At 33.5% G+C, this 17,801-nt stretch overlaps 1 protein-coding gene across 4 annotated transcripts in view; it reads right to left on the bottom strand.

The window, feature by feature from the left end:
* Positions 1–4,959: 4,959 nt before the first annotated feature.
* Positions 4,960–17,801, bottom strand: part of GKAP1 (G kinase anchoring protein 1) — a 91,351-nt gene continuing 78,509 nt past the window's right edge. For 2 of the 4 annotated variants that reach the window (XM_070495440.1, XM_070495439.1), the window contains 5 exons: positions 14,728–14,825; positions 11,224–11,287; positions 8,136–8,206; positions 7,533–7,610; positions 4,960–5,282 (listed from right to left, as the gene is read on the bottom strand). In XM_070495440.1, coding sequence (XP_070351541.1) covers positions 5,235–5,282; positions 7,533–7,610; positions 8,136–8,206; positions 11,224–11,287; positions 14,728–14,825 — 359 coding nt within the window. In that variant the 3' untranslated portion in view covers positions 4,960–5,234. Of the gene's footprint in view, positions 5,283–7,532; positions 7,611–8,135; positions 8,207–11,223; positions 11,288–14,727; positions 14,830–17,801 lie in introns of all 4 variants that reach the window. The other 2 variants (XM_070495441.1, XM_044756529.2) reach the window with 1 other exon arrangement.

Below are 17,801 nucleotides of genomic sequence, written 5' to 3'. Positions count from 1 at the left end.
TATTGTATTTAATGATAAAATTTTTAAAATAATTCACATCTTAGTTTGTAATATGAATCTCAAAAAAGTTAATTTCGAATATATGTCACCAGAACAATATGACATAGTTAAGGGTAGTAAAACTTCTAAAGTTCTAAAATTTTTAAAATGGGAAGTAAAAAAAGGGAAATGTCAAGCTGGTTGACTGAAACTTTACAAGTGTTCTTGAAGCCACACAGTCATTTTGATTCACAATGCTACCTTCCCTGGTTTAGTTCTACTATAGTGAGGGTTCTTGATTTAAAAAGAAAAAAAAAAACTTCCATGTCCAGGAGGTGTCCCATAACAATTACCACAATTCAATTGAAGATGTCAATAAAATGAGTAATACAACCTACTCCCATAACAGCAAATTACTTAACACAAATCAAAATAGTAGTATTTTTCCCTTCTTTTATTACAAAAAACAGTACATAAGATAAAAGTTGGGGGAGGGGAACCAATTAACTCATATTTTCCCATAAGCTCCCCATCCCAACACAAACAGTTTTACTTTGGAATTACTACTTTCCAGTCTGTCCATATGCACATATATTTTCATATAGCTATAAATCACTTTACAGGTTTGTATTTTGTTTTTATATTTAAACTTTGTTCAACACATTCCATGTTTTACATAGTTGTCCTAATTATAACTTTTTAAAGGCTGCATAATCATAATCCCTGCTGATGTGTTATATTAATTAGTCATTCAAGTTGGATATTTGAGTTAGACATTAAAGTTGAACACTTGGGTTATTCCACAGTTCTGTATTATAGTTACTGTTATACTTGTATAGATCTTTTAAGTTTATTCTTCTTTCAAATTATCTTCTTAGGATAAATTAGTGGGTATAAACATTTTTCTGGCTCTTGAAACATAGTACCATAGCGCTTTTCCAAAAGGCAGAAACCAAAGTACAAGGCCGCTAACTAGTACATAGTGGATATGGGTATATCTCTTCCTAACAACCACATTAGCAGTGGGCATAAACTTTAAGTGAATAACATTTTTAATTCAATTAAAAATTTACCCCAGGACAATTCCTTAGTGATTTACAGACTTTGGAGAATCTTAGACTGTCTTTCACCCACCATTTTGGCTGTTGTTCAGGAAGTTTTCCTTCCCATAGTGTAAAATAGCTAAATCATAGAAGTCTACTAATGTTTCAGTCATGAAATCATTTTATATTTCTTTTTTTAAACCCTTAAGTTCTGCATAGACATTCTGAAATTGTTACATGGAAATTGTTATAATTCCATTAAACAGAGAGCAGCTTAATTTAGAATTAAACTGCGTATTAGAGAGGGTTGATAAGGCAACCAAATTATATAATAGCAAGAAAACACCTAATTGGTGAACTCTAAAGTCAATTCCCTCATTACCCCCACCCCGCCATATTTTTGTTTTCTTAACTGGCTCCTTTCTGCTTATGAACACTGTAAAGGTCTCCTAGATCCTAAATAAAAACCAACCAACCCTCACTCAATCCTGTAGCCCCTTCAAGGGACCTTGGGACCTCTTTCTTTAACTGCCAAAAGTGTTAAAGAATTTAACTTTTTCTTCAACGCCTTGCTCTGTGCCATTTAAAAAGCTATTTTGAAGGTCATCAATGTGTCCTTTAGCTGCTAAATCCAATAGTTTTTCCTTGAGCTTATAACCTGAGACCATTCTAAAACATTCATAACCACACCTCCTACCTTTCTGACCACTCTGTCTCCCACCATTCCCACAGTCTATCCTCAATAATACTTCTCTTCAAACCCTTTCTCCTTTGGGTATGTCAACTATTTGTACAACTTAATTGTAGATGTATCCCAAATCTGTAACTCTAGCCTTTCTTCAAAGGACAAGATTTTTATTTCTAACTTGACGGACTCTCTACTTTTACATGCTCTGTAGGCAAATCCAATTTAACAAGGCAAAAGTCAATTCTGTCCACCTCCTCCACATTAATTCCTCCATCAATCTACCCTTCTAATGGCACTGTCGCTCTCCCTCTCATTTAGGCTTGAGATCTTGTTTTTAATCTCTGATGCCCTTGTTCTTTTCCTCACTCTACACAAATTTGTTAGATTCCATCCCGAGAACATTTTTTCATTCCATTTTCTGAATACCACAGCCACCTCCCTAGTTCAGATCCTCTTTACCTCCTATTTCTACTAGTATACAAGCTTCCTTGACATTCTCTTCCAAATTAATTTCTTTGATAATTTCCTATTACATCACTGTCATTTCAACCTCCTTAAAGAGCAAGTTTAATTACATCACTCCTTTATCCACAAACTTTTAATGGTTTCCCCATGCCTGCCAAATTATGCAGACTTCTTAACCTGAAATTTAAGATGGATGATAGCTATCCCCAAACTACCTTTCTAGCTGTCTCATTACTGTCCTATGCTCCAGGCAAAATGAAGGCACCCTGTTCCCTGAACATATCCACTGCTTTTCCTTCTTCCCTCTTTTTTATTTTCCTTTTTCCTTGAATGACCTCTGCCCTTTAAAACTTTGTGGAAAAGCTGCCTATCCTTTAGGAACCAATTTAAAAATGTTATTTTTTCTATAGATGACATCTGACTTTCCTGAAAAAATACATTCTCTTCTTACTTGCATAAAATTGTTACAGAATCCACTGTATTCTAGTTTGAATTTTAGTTACTTATGTGCTATGCTTTTATTCCTATTAGACTGAAAATAATTTGAAGGTAGAGATTCCACCTCACACAGTTTGTTTTTTTTTTTAATTTTTTTTTTTTGGAGGAAGATTAGCCCTGAGCTAACATCTGCCACCAATCTTCCTCTTTTTGCTGAGGAAGACTGGCCCTGAGTTAACATCCGTGCCCATCTTCCGCTACTTTATATGTTGGACGCCTACCACAGCGTGGCTTGCCAAGCAGTGCCATGTCTGCACCTGGAATCCTAGGATCCAAACTGGCGAACCATGGGCCACCAAAGCAGAACATGCAAACTTAACCGCTGCACCACTGGGCCAGCCACCCACCTCACACAGTTTTTACCCAATACTTTCACTAGCTGTTCTCATTTGATACCAAATTTCACTCTATTCCATCACTTATTGAATACTTATCATTATCAGCCAAGGTTATACAAATAGTAAATAAAAGAACTGGGCCTTGTACATAGCTCTAGTTCTTCCAGCTTTACTAACACACTATAAAAAATGTCAAAAATATCTGCTGAATTTAATTGACTGGCTATATTTCCATAATTACTTTTTAAGTAAAACTTTATTAATGGAGTTTGAAATAATTAAATTGTGTAAGATAGCCCTGTAAAATAATAAAACTCATTTTGTTCTGTACTCCAATAGTAATTTAAATATATCAGTATTATTATTTATTGGAATATTTTGTGATTTCTTTACATCCTGTTTTCTTCCAATTAGTTGTGGACATATTTGCATCTTTAGTACTTAGCACAACATCTGGCACATAATAAGCTGTCAATAATTTCACTGAGCATCCAGGAAATGGAAAATAATCTAAGTAATGATATTTATTAAAAGAGAATGCCTGAGAAATCAATTTAATGGAATGGAAGAAATCTCCAATTGACGACTGAATTGTCTTTTCTATCTCTTACTTGATAAAGCTTTCCCAGTTGAAACTGATATATTGGCCTAGAAGTAACAGATTAATCCATAGAAGGGGATACATCAATCTAAGAAAAAGAATTCAGAGCTATGAATACAGTAATCTAGAGAATACCCAACACAAGAGAAGATGATTAATAAGGTTTTCTATGAGCCCAGGTGATTTTAAACCAATACACTAGTAGAAAATGGCCTATCTTTTGAGTGTCTACCATGTGCCAGGCACTGTGCTAGATACTAGATAATGTACCAAATGGATAATGTGCAGGTAGACAGTCAAAAGCAGATAATAATATAGCATGCTTTGGTAAATCAGTTCATTAACTACTTGGGTAATTCAACTGTAATTGAAACAGCATTTGAAAATTGATTTTGTTCATCATGGGGTTGAAAAATATGGTATCGTGGAATATTACCATATATATTTAATGAATTAATTAGGTTCTGATGGTATCTATTCTTAATCAAGGGTAAAATTAGAGAAAAACTAGGTAAAAAGTATTACCACTTTATTAATTAATCAAACAAATAATTCTTCAGAATCTACTCTATGCCACATAGAGGACAAAGTGCTGGGAATATAGGGAATAATAAGTCACAATTCTTTGCAAGGATTATGTAACTTCATGGAAGAAGCCAGACACACAAGCAATGATGACATTAAGTATTTTTTTTCAAAGAGTGTCATGAAGTAGAATCTTTCATATAATGCTGGTTTTGGAGGCCAAGACCAGTATTTATGTGCTCATCTTTGTTATAAAACCAAAAACCCTCTGTAATTTAATGAATCATATTTGTATTTCACTGAGTACACTAAAAAAAATTAACCCTATAAACTACTAATTATTCTAGTAATTGATTATAGCAGTGAAAAGTCTCTCATTCATTTCTCCCCCACATCAACATTCTCTGTGCTCAATGTGTCACGTTTCTGTCAAGCCAGAGTGTTCTTTAAACAAATACCTCAGCCCAGATTTTGTTCTTTCTGCCTGGAATGCCTCTCAATAAATTTATAGAAAAGGTATCTACCCTCCAAAAACTATCTCATGCAAATTTTCTCAATTTCTAAACAATGTGATATCACAGTCTAATCTGTATGGTAATTTTTTGCTGTTGTCTTTACCCACCCCCACCTTCTATTTCCCCTGAGCAGAAGCTACTTGAGCTACTATTTTTCACTCATCTTGTACGTCCCATAGGGTTTAGCATGCAGAAAGTGCTGAGTAAATATTCACTGAACTTAGATGATCCAATTAAACTGACCGTGCTATAAGCAAAAATAATACTTTCACATTGTTTCTGAAACTTAAAAACTCAAACATATTAATGGAAGAGTAAATTAGTTTTATTGACTGATGAAAAACTAAAGTGATAAGAAATATGGATAGTAAACAATAATCATTGAGTTCTGTTGGAGTTCTAGTTTTCTTCTTTCCACTTTCAGCCAAAAGGACATAAAACTATAGACTGTTAGTGAGCTAATTGTTTTAGGTTTCTTCAACAAAAACTGCATAGTTTAGCAGTTGCACAGCATTAAATATATACATTTTTGCAAAACCCTGAAAGTTTTAACTTTTGTGTTGACCTCAAAGGCTAATGGAATCACCTATACTGGTCGGATTCAGAGTTTCTTTTCCCTTTTCTGCCACCCTGTAAAGAAAAATAGGGCAAATTATTTAGGAAATACCATTTGGGGGCATTTTCATTTTAAGACTATATGAGACCAAAGGCATTATGGGTAGAAGATGGAAGAAATTTCTTTTCTGAGTTTGTTGCAAATTTGGATGCGAGTACCACTAAATTATTTTTACAAATGATTAAAATAGGTTGTAGAAAACAGTTACTTCTACTTGAATTAGTCTTGACTTAATAAGATTACCCAATATCTTATTTTTTAGAGCTCATTTGGACTGTCCAAGACTTATTTAAAAATAAAATTTTTGATCAATACTAAAATAAACAATTTGCTCTGTATGATGAGAAAATTTGGTAATTCATTACTCTTTTGGGTAATTCAATTTCTAATTCAAGTTCTATCTAGTTTTGTTCATATTAGACAGCATTAGAAAGCTGATTTTGTTCATCACCGGGTTGAAAAGTAGGTTATACTTTTTATATTGCTCAGTGACATATACACATCTGTATTTAATTTGCTCCAAATGAAACTCCATGTATGGTATTTGACTTGAGCCAAGGAAAGAGAAAGGCAGCTTAAAAGACAAGAAATATTTTACATTAGTTATTTTTAACATAACATTTTTTTCCTTATTCTGATTTAAAAAGCAAATATTCATTATAGGAATATGGAAAGTACAAGTACAAAGAAGAAAATTAAAATCATCCATAACTACTCTATCCCTCATTTAAACTTATAAATAATGGTTTGATGTATTTATCTTACAATAATTTTATAGTTTTTTCTTCATCTTTATAAACTATAGCAATGGTACCCAAACTTAGTTCATCATTAGAATCACCTAAGTAGCAATATTTTTTAAATTCTGATGTCCAGGCTTTGAACAAGACCTATTTATTTACAATTACCAGGGTGGGCCAAACAATCTGCAATTCAAAAAGTTCCCAAGTAATTCTGATGATCAGTCAAGCCTGGGAACTACTTGTCTGGGGAAGTGCATTTCTTAAAGTGGTGGTTCTATCAGGGACACATGGAACCCAGACTCATTAAATTATGTTAGCAGCTTCTCTTTGTTTCTTTCATCCTTTTTATGCCTGTAATTTCCCTCTTGGTGGTCAAAAACATTTCTATATCAACCTTCTTTAAAAAAAAAAGTCAAGTCTAAGAATGCCATTATTCACTCCTGAACAGACAAAAGTTTCACAAAGATTCGTTCAGAGAAAAAAAGTATTAAGATGTTACGTGGGGCCTGAGATATGTAATCACATGTATTAAAAACAAGATTTATTTCCTGACAGCAAGAAAATTAAAATAAATTTACCAAAAAATTTTCTAAGTTAGATAATCACTATACATAGGTACCAGTGTTATACAGCTTAAAACTCTTACCTTGCTTCTCAACAAGATTAAAAAAAAAAATTCAAGGATCCTTTTCAAAGCCTTCCAGGCAAATGGAATTCTCCTTCCTGGACTGATGAGATGTCAAAGTAGGAGCTAAACAACTTTTATATTCTCTAGGCCACCAATGGCTTTCAAACTTTTTTAACTCTGATCCCACATTAATTAATGCATTTTATATCATGACTTAGACACACATACATATGTATATACAAAAATATATATATATGTGTGTGTTCATATACACACATATACATATCATATACTGAAACAAAGCACTGATATCTTTTTACTGCTTCACCCAGAAAAAAATGCTGAATTCTAGCTTGTACACGCAGAAGAAATGACAGAATCAGAAAAATCACTATATTGCAACCACCAAAATAATAACTGACAAATATCATCAATGGACGCTGAAACCATTGGGTAAAAAGAAAAGGATAATCACATAATCTCAAAGTATCACTCCACATATTATTTATTAATTACAAAGGGGAAAAGATATCTTTACAATGAAGATATCTAGAAGATAACTGCTGTACCTGAGTGACTAAACTTATTATATAATGGGGTAAATGTCACTGTGTGCCTTCCCTCAATATGATTCAATGGCATGTATGTCATGTCATCTACATAGTACACCAAGGATTTTTCTGAATTACTTAAGTTACTGCTGTATATACCAATATCTAGAATAACCTGAACATTTTCTAAAATGTAAATTATATGACCAATAATAACAAAATTATTAATGTTTGGTGAATAAATTTTGGCCTAAGAATAAAATAATGCATTTATGCTCACATAGTATCTATCCCAAATGTATTACTCGTAATGAAAACACCTTCAAAATTATAAAAGCATACCTGATATCTGGCTAATTCTGCTTGTAATACTTTCACTCTAGATCTTTCTTGTTCTAATGCAGCATGAAGTGAAGTCACCTATAACAAAATATTTAATAAAAAAAGACTTCCTTTTTTCTTTTCAGGCACATACTCTTCATTCTTGAGACTTATTCACAATGATGATTTCTGACTACTAGATGAATGAGCATCAGAGAAGAACCCCTCCCCGATTTCAATTAGGCATTTTACTCAGCTATATATTAAAGATAGATAGGACAAGCTCACTGTTCTTAGACAAGACCACATAATAAGTGTGTGGAGGGGAGAAATCAATTCCATGAACAGGGTAAGTTCTAGCTGCCCTTTCTATCTCTGTGTTCATAGTCTACATCAACTAAAACACAACCCCGTCTTCCCCTATTCTTCATGACATACCTACCTCCCTTAGCATGGTAAATAGAATCTTCATTTATTTTCTATTACACAATAATAATGAAGCATAATTTATATCACTTTCTTGCAGTGTGTTGATGGGCTGTATTTTTGTTTAGTCAAATTTCATAATTCAGGACTAAAGAACAGCTTAAAGAAGAGCTTAAAGTCTCATACGGTTTTCCTTACCTGTATAGTTAGCTCATTCTTGATACTTTGTGATTCATCAACTTGTAGAAGTATTTCCGCTTTATCTTTCACTGACAAAAAAGGAAAAACAGCACTATAATCTTTTCAATCACTCAAATATTTTAACAGTATTTTAGTGAACCAAGACAGCAGACCAGTCAGACAAAGATTAATTGTCCTCATACTTAATGAATGTATTTCTTGACCCCATGGCTCTTATTTTTAACTGGTAAATTCTAATCATTATTATCATTACAGAAGTTTTCTTTTGAAATTTTACATTATCTGTGGTGTTAAAATATTAATTGTACAAATATAATGAAGATTAATTTTTTCCATCTACACTAGGACAAGGACACAAGAAAATTAAAAGTTTCACACAGGGAAAAAACTTTAAATACCTTGACTAACCTTAAAGCAAGATTTTTAAAAAATGTAGAGTGTTTTTGTTTGTTTTGTTTTGCTAAATTGTCAGGGCAAACACACCATAACGCCCACAAAAATTATTTTTGTCCAACTTTACATACCAATAAAGCATTCAAATAAATGTAGCTCATAAGATCATAACTGATAATATAACATCTGTGGTCTCTTAGAACTATTCATTTGTCTGGAGGTTTTTCTCTCTTCGGGGAAGCAAGAGATCTATATTTGGCCCCTATGTTTCCTAAACTTTACAAATCTCTACACGGCTGACAACTTCCTTAACCTACAGTAACAGCTAACTCATGAAAATCTAAATCCTCAACTTTGGAAACAAGCTAGGAGATATTGAAGAGGTACAAATGTAATAAAATTAGTAAAGGAGGAATTGTTCAAATATATGAGTACTGATCACCACAGCTCTACCAATATAACACTGTAATTCAAATTTATTTTTCATAGTTTAATATGATATCCAATAAGGTGAAAAGAAACAAATCATAGTGTCTCAAGAATCAACTTGGGAACTTCTACAAATTATACCTTCTACCCTCCATCCCAAGAATTAAATACACTCACTGAGAACTAGTGATTTTTAAGAATTATATTTCAATTGTAGTCAGTTCTTCTATAGCTTGTTTTGAAAATATGTATTTGTTTCAACGAAACTGATATATTAGAGAACAACTTAAACATAACACAAATTTTGCATTTGCTTAAGCACAATTTCATGAACACAAAACTGCACCCATGCACACACACCTCAAATATCTACAAGCTATCTCAGTTCACTGTGTGTTAAGAACCACACCAACTTTCCATTCTTCCGTCACTTAACAGTAACACACAAGCTGTAACCCTTGTGAAGCCTACTTCTACAAGAAATTTTAGGTTTTCAAGGTAAAGTGCTATATTTATTATAGCATTTATGTGTTTAACCATTTACACATGTATAAAACTGTGTGGCTGTTTTTATTGTTTCCATCTTTTTTTAACGTGTCACTGACTAAGTTTTTGAGTGTTGTATACTCCCCAACTCCATTTTCCCCATAAACCTTATGGTTTTAACTGTGTGATTTTGCAGAGATTGGTGATTTTTAGGAACACATTATATGTGGAACACATTATATTTTTAGGAACACATTACATGCAACATTACATGTTGCATTATAACAGAACTGACTGTATTTACATTTATATTTAAAATGCTAGAGGATGTGTACTCTAAGGTACTGTGAGTATTTCTCATGTCCTATATAGGACCACTTTTCAACTTTTCAGTGGTCCTATGTAAAATTCTTCTACTTGGATTATTTATAGTATGGAGTATGGACACTGATGTTATTTACTGGTAGCCATTTTTAATCTATTTTTGAGAGTAAGCTTTTATCAGTTAACTTTCTCACTTTTCACAAATGTTTCCTTAAGTAAGGAATATTACTTTATTTTTACTTTTTACATATTTAAAAATCATACATCCAATAGCCAATGATATCCTTAATTTCTTCAATTAGAAATATATCTTGTAAACAATTATTTTATTTTCATAATTTTATTCATTAAATTATCCACATGGAGCTCAGTAACATGTAGAGATCTAAATTAATCTCAGGATGCTGATATCTAATTGTCCAAATAACGTATTTCCCCATTACTCTTTAACTTCTATTTCATCAGTTAAGCTGTATAATAGTTAAGTTATAGTTATATTATTAAAAAGAGTAAAGTCATAAAGTTTGAATCTACTCCAAAACCATACATTCTTTTAAACTGCACATGATTTCTGGTTTTTACTCATATTGTTTTGATAACTTATTTAATAATATAGTTTAAATTTTGGTTGGACAATTCCACTCCCATATCTTCATATCTGAAACAATTTTTTGTATCCTGTTTACTTATTCTTCAAGGTGAGTTTCTTAATTTATTAAGTGCTATACAGTACTCACATGAGCTACATTTGGTATTTCATTAACATTTACTAACAAGGAAAATTGTTTATTACATTTAATTTTGTCTATTTAGGAGATTTTCTCATTTATTCATGTCTTTCTCTATGTCTCTTTTATGGTTTATAATCTTCTTTTGCAAAATTAATACACATTCCTTTTGTGCACTGAATGAAACATTTTCACAGAACTTTCAAGGTAAGAGTCACTAGGTATACATATTCAGGATTACAACTGATTTGGGGGGTTTTCATATAACATCATGTTTACTAATCTTATTATTTCTAATCATTTTTTATTGATTTCTTTGTCTTCCTGCTAGTGACCTATTGCCGAAAGTTTAGAGTGGCAGCAGAAGCATGAAGAGTGGGGGAGGGGAGAAGGAAAACCTAAAATGATGATAGCCCTTCTCCTCTAATAATTAAAAAGCAGAATCGTAAGCGAATGTTATTCTTGCTTTCCCTCTAAATGTAGTCCAATAATTTATAAGAAGTGAAATTTCAAGGGTTTCTCTTACCTGAATAATTGTAAACTTGTGTAATACTAAGGTGCGGTAAGAGTGACATGTAATAATAAAATTATCAAGAACAGTCCAGTTTGTATCACTTTGGGAAACTTTTTTATTTTGTTGAGTTGATAAATCATATATCTTGAAAAATTATCTTCAAATTTTTTAAAGATTAACTTTTAATTCTAAAAACACACAAATCACTTACTTTCACCTTCCTGAAGCATTTTCAATAACTGTGCATTTCTTGCCTTTACTTCTTTATACTTTGCCTAATAAGGAAAAAAGATTTAATTTTTAAAAGGTAAATGATATAATTAATGACTTACTCTCAATTTATGGAGCTATGAATTCTAAGCTTGCTCAGAGACATAAATTACTTCTGTAAGAAATTAGATGGAGGAAAATGTATTTGGAACTGTCTACTGCTTAAATTAAATCCCTGGTACAACAGCAGAAATTAATATTATCGGTGACTGAAAAATAAAGAAGAGAGGGATAAAAGTGGAAAAAATTCAGGATAATATTAAGTTTTCCTGAAGAGTCTTTCTCTTTTCTTCCTTAAATAAAACCCTTATACAATTCAAAATAATGAGATGAAAACAAAAAGAAAATTGATTCAGAGCTCTATACCAGGATTATCGAGTACTGTAGCAGAACTTTTTGTATTTGTTCTATATCTGCCACTGTCCCATATGCGGGTACTAACTACTGGAAATGTGGCTAGTGTGATTGAGAAAATGAATTGTACATTTTATTTAGTTTTATTTAATAAAATTTTTAAATTTATCTTATTTTTATTTATAAAAATTAAAAATCTTAATTTTATTTATTTAAAATCCATGTGGTATATTAATTTTATACCACATGTAGTGGTTACTGTACAGCACAGTTCTGTATTTTCTCAGTTAAGGCTTTACTAATCTCTTGTTACTTCATTAACCAAATATTGCTAAATTAATTTTTGGCTGACATAAATTAGTAATTTATTGAAATATTCTTCAATTCTTTTTCGATTTCTTTTTCTATGTCTCTTAGCTTCTTCTCAAACTACATAAATGACACAATTCTACATTTATAAACAACAGGAATTGTGTTCCCACATTAACGTCCATATTCTGGGGAATTTTCCTCTTATGCTACCCTTATTCAACACATAAAACACTCTGAATTATTTATAAATATTTAATACATTAATACATTAGAGAAAACAATACGTTTAATAATTACAGAAAAATAAGAGATCAGAGGAAGAAAACAGATCAGTATAAAAAACTTGTCATTTCTCCTCTCAATATGTACACAGATATGTACAGAAATTACCAGATTCAAAAATCTTTCTTGTGAAGTCCAATGAAGATGGCTTTTACTAAATATACTATCCCTGAGGATGAATCAATAACGTTACTGAGTAGTAGTGCAGACAATACACTAAACAGAAGTAGTAAGCACCATAGTAAACATGAGGGAGTAGGAGTTTTGAGAAGCTTAGACATGAATGAGGGAGATAAGTCAGATGGAAACATAAAAATATGATGGGAAAAACATATACAGTGAACTACAACCATATTTACTATGAATATATCTACTGTGAATCTGAAACCATATCCACTATGAAATTCTCAATCTCAGGGCTTCAATCAATGTCACTATCTCACCAAACTCTATCCCTAGCTCAGGCCTTTTGTCCAAGGTCCATATCAATGTACATGGAGGCACCTCTTATGCTAGCCTTTAGGGGCTAAAGTCAGCCCATAAAGCAAAAATTACAAACGAGCAAAATTACCCGTGAAAACTCTTTATATTGCCCATAAAAACAGCATATATAGCTTTGTATATACAACCTTGAATCGTAAATATATCTACAAAAACTTAAATGTATAAAATCCTAGTACAATGTAATTTATAATAAAGAGTACAAATGAAATATACAGTGCCCTTATTATTACTTTTAATTTCATGAAAAAGAGAGCACTTAAGTTAAATACACATAGTTGTGACTCCATGTGTCCAACTGCATCCTGAACATCAATGCATGCATCCACAGCCATTTAAACTCAACATGTCCAAAATGGGATCTATTAGTTCCCATTCACCAAACCAGTTGAAAATGTGCTCTTCCTCTTACACTCAATACCTGTTAATTGTGTTACCAGGCTATCTTCACTCCACTTCCCTTCCCTTCTAAAAACCTTTACTGCCCTTTCTTTGCTAAAATCCAAATGTCTTCAAATTCTGACCCCAACTAACATCTCCAATCTCACCTTCTACAACTTCCCATGTCTCGAAATGTCAGCAAGAAAGTACTTTTTACCATTCCCATGCCTTTGTATATGCTATTCTATTTAGAAAAACTATGTTTTTTGTGAAATCCTTACCAATTTTCAATAGCAGCAACTGATTTATTCCTGTTTCTGTGCTTCTGGAGCACTCTGTCAAATCTAAATTATAAATTATACATTGTACTGCAATTATTTACATGTCTATCTTCCCCATTAAACTATGAGCTTCTCGCTAACTCATCTTTGTATTCCCTGTGCCTAGCACATGCTAAGTGCTCAACAAAAGCAATGGAAAACATAAATGACAAAGAAAAAGCTATGGGAGATGGGTGGGTGCAGTCCAAAAAGGTTTTAGCAGGGATGATTCTTAAAGGCACGAGTAGAATAGGAAGGGAAATGTAAGAACCATCAGGGATGGAACTTGATTTATTTTTTCACTATTACATACACAGGGCCAAGAAAACTACCTGGCATATTACAAGCACTCGATAAATAATTGTTGAGTAAACAAAAATTAGTCAAAAAAGAATGATACTTGAGATGAATAAGAGACTTTTTTAAAAGCTGAAGGAAGGAAGAAAGAGGCAGGTTTGTGGTTAAAACAAATTGTATAAGTAACAAGTGCTGGCAAGGATGTGGAGAAATTGGAATCCTCATGCATTGCTGGTAGAAATGTAAAATGGGGCAGCTGCTGTGGAAAACAGTTTGGTGGTCACTCAAAAAGTTAAACATAGAATTACCATATGATCCAGCAATTCCCCTCTTATAAGGTATGTACCAAAGGAACTGAAAGCAGGGACTCAGATACTTGTACCCCAATGTTTATAGCAGCATTACTCACAATAGCCAAAAGGTGAAAAAAACACAAGTGTCCATCAACAGAAAACAATATGTGGTATAAACATACAATGGAATATTATTCAGCTATAAAACGGAATGAAATTTTGATACATGCTAAAACATGGATGAACCCTGAAAACATTATGCTAAGTGAAATACGTCAGACATAGAAGGACAAATATATCGTTCTACTTAAATGAAGTACCTCAAACAGGCAAATTCATAGAGATTAGAGGTTAGCAGGGGCTGCAGAGGAAGGGGAAATAGGAAGTTTAATGGGTACAGAGTTTTTGTTTGGGATGAGGAAAAAGTTCTGGAAATAGTGATGGCTAGACAACACTGTGAAAGGACTTAATGCCACTGAATTTTACACTTAAAAACTTGAAATGGCAAATTTAATGTTATATATGTTTTACCATGATAAAAAATATACTATCATTTAGATTAGATATAATTAATGAAAGAGTTTAAAAACCTAAATAGCAGAAACAATATTTCTATGAATCAAATATTAAGCATTTACACATAAGAAAAACAGAAAATGTGCAGATTTACAGAATTATTTTAGTTTACAGTAAATAAATACAAACCTCCCATTGAATGATCACATTTTTTAGTTTCTGGATTTCAGCATCTTTCCTTTCAAGTTCCAACTTTAGTCTTTCAATTCTTCCATCTTTTAGAACTACTTCCTGAAGAGGAAAAACACTATTTTAGAACTAATATAGTTCTGCCAGTTCTGGCTTACAATATCCTTTGTGAAAAGTTTAAGAAGAAAAATCCCGATTTTAATTCGTTTTCTAAAGCAACCTTAAACTGTTGACTATATTTCCACTTCTACTCAATTATATAATTATAATTATGTACAGCGCAGGCAAATAAGATATTTATGATTAATCTCAAACTACAAACATAACCTAGAACAATATCAGGGCTTTGAAATGATATTTCTATCCTGGAATAAACTTATTAAAAGTGCTCTGTAACAAGCTGTTGTTATTACTCTATCTTAAAAACCCAAAAGAGAAAAACAACTTAGAGCTGATACATATATACATACTTTTTGATAATGTAAATATAATGGCCACATGTTAATCCATCCTGCACTAATTTAAGTGGCTATACTTTGAAAAAACATTTGTTAGCTAAGAGAGATGGCTTTTTTCCCCTCTAAACACGAATGTAAATGTCTATTTTACTAGAAATGACAAGTTTTTGTTTGTTTGATTTTTCTTTAATGAAGAATAAGACAGGCTGATGACAAAGTATGTCTCTTCCAGATGGGGCATTATTTTTAAATATGGCCCTCACCCCCTCCCCAGCAAAGCCCCAGTCTATTACAGTAAGGTTGGAGTCAATATGCACTGGCTAGAAAGCGACACTTGACTCATAGGCAGAGGGTTTTAGACACCAAGTCCAATATTTTCTTTTGCTTTTACAGACAATGAACCTGAAACCCAGAAAGATAAAGTGACTTGGCCAAAATCACATGCTTAGTGACAGAAATGTGGTTAAAACCTGGGTTGGAAGACTGTCCAGTGCTGTGTGCCTCAGAAGGAATCAATAAAATAAGGACTGCTTAAGGATAGTCACCAGAATAACACAAAGGACAGAATGTCCTTCTCAAATCTTATCCTCCAGCCAGGCTAGGGAGAGCAAGAAGACAAAAACAGGAACCTTATTGGTCTACTACACTTACTCTAACTTGTTTTGGTCTAAGACTTAAATGAACAGTTTCTTTTCTGCCAAGAAACAGTTTTGAATGAGCTTTTACATACGAGTCTTCTACTAGCAGGACTAAGGATCAAAGGGAAAAAGATAGGGGAAGGTAGAGGGGGCAAGAGGAAAGCAAACTTGTGGGCCCACATAGGCAGGGCTTGTGGGACCTCTGCAGCAGGGTGTGTGGGCCCACAGCTGACTTGTGCCACAAACCATCATGAACAGCCACATGGACTCTGCCCCACCTTCCAGTGCCTGAACCGATCCTGCACTGCTGTGCCTGGGGTCAGCTCTACCCATCAGTACTCCTGAGGCAGCTGTGTACTGCAGCGCAGCATAGCCATATCTGGCCAGAGGCCTGCCCTGCCCAAAAGAGAGCTGACAACAGCCTCAGCGAGCCACACCAGAGGCCTGGAGCAACTGTGAGCCCCTGAGCCTAGCAACCAGCCACACTAGGGGCCTGACTCACTTCACAGCAAAACAGCAGTAGTTGTGTGTTATTAGACCTCACAGGCAGCCATTCTTGGGCTTACCCCACCCAATAAAGTGATCGTAGCTGCTGCATGTGGCTTAGACTTACAATCCGTCAGCCTGGGGCCAGCCTGACCTACCCATGCACACATAGCAATAGCAAGCCCGCCACAACAGAAGGGCACATGCAGTCCACACAAGAGACACTCCTGGAGCACGTGGCACGGGTGATGTAGGGAAGCATGTTGCTAGGTCCCATAAGACATCTCTTACGTAAGGCCACATTTCCAAGATTGGGAGATGTAGCTGATCTACCTAATATATAGAAATAAGCACAGAGAAGTAGGCAAAATGAGGAGACAAAGGAATACGTTCCAAAAAAGGAATAGGACAAATGCTCAGAAAAAGAACTAAATGAAAAAGAGATAAACAATCTACCTGATAAAGAGTACAAACTAATAGTCATAAGGGTGCTCACTGATCTTGGGAGAAGAATAGATGAACACAGTGAGAACTTCAACAAAGAATTGGAAAATATAAAAAAGAACAAATCAGAGCAGAAGAATACAATACGGGAAATGAAAAGTTCACTGGAGGTAACCAACAGCAGAGTAGATGACACAGAAGAATGGATCAGAATCTGGATGAAAGAGTAGAGGAAATCACCCAAGCTGAAAAGAAAAAAGAATTAAAAAGAATGAGGATAGCCTAAGGGACCTCTGGGAGAACATCAAGCATACTAACATCCACATTATAGGTATCCCAGAAAGAGAAGACAGAGACAAAGAGGCAGAGAATTTATCTGAAGAAATAATAGCTGAAAACTTACCTAAACTGGGGAAGAAAACAAATATCCAGGTACAAGCAGCACAGAGAGTATGAAAAAAGATGAACCCAAAGAGGTCCACACCAAGCTACATTATAATTAAAATGTCAAGAATTAAAAATAAAGAGATAATTCTAAAAGCTGCAAGAGAAAGGCAACAAGTTACATACAAAGGAAACCTTCTAAGGCTATTGGCTGATTTCTCGGCAGAAATTTTACAGTCTAGAAGGGAGTGGCAGAATATATTCAAAGCACTGAAAGGAAAAAACCTACAGCTAAGAATACTCTACCTGGCAAGGTGATCACTCAGAATGGAAGGAGAGAGAAAAAGTTATCCAGAAAAACAAAAGACTAAAGGAGTTTATCACCACTAAACCAGCCTCACAAGAAATGTTAAAAGGACTTATGTAAGTGGAAAAGACAAGACCACAAACAAGAATAAGAAAATTATCAAAAACAGTATCACTAGTAAAGGCAAATATACAGTAAAAGTAGTGGATCAACCACCTATAAAGCTAATATGAAGGTTAAAAAACAAAATTACTAAAATTCTCTATTTACATGATAAGAGGTTAAGGGATACACAAAAATAGAAGAGGTAAAATATGATACCAAAAACATAGTGGGGAGGTAAAAGTGTAGGGCTTT

This window comes from Equus asinus, chromosome 23 (genome assembly GCF_041296235.1).
Source record: "Equus asinus isolate D_3611 breed Donkey chromosome 23, EquAss-T2T_v2, whole genome shotgun sequence".
Taxonomy (NCBI): domain Eukaryota; kingdom Metazoa; phylum Chordata; class Mammalia; order Perissodactyla; family Equidae; genus Equus; species Equus asinus.
The sequence above is the reverse complement of the archived record's forward strand: the minus strand, read 5'-3'. Positions and strand labels throughout refer to the sequence as shown.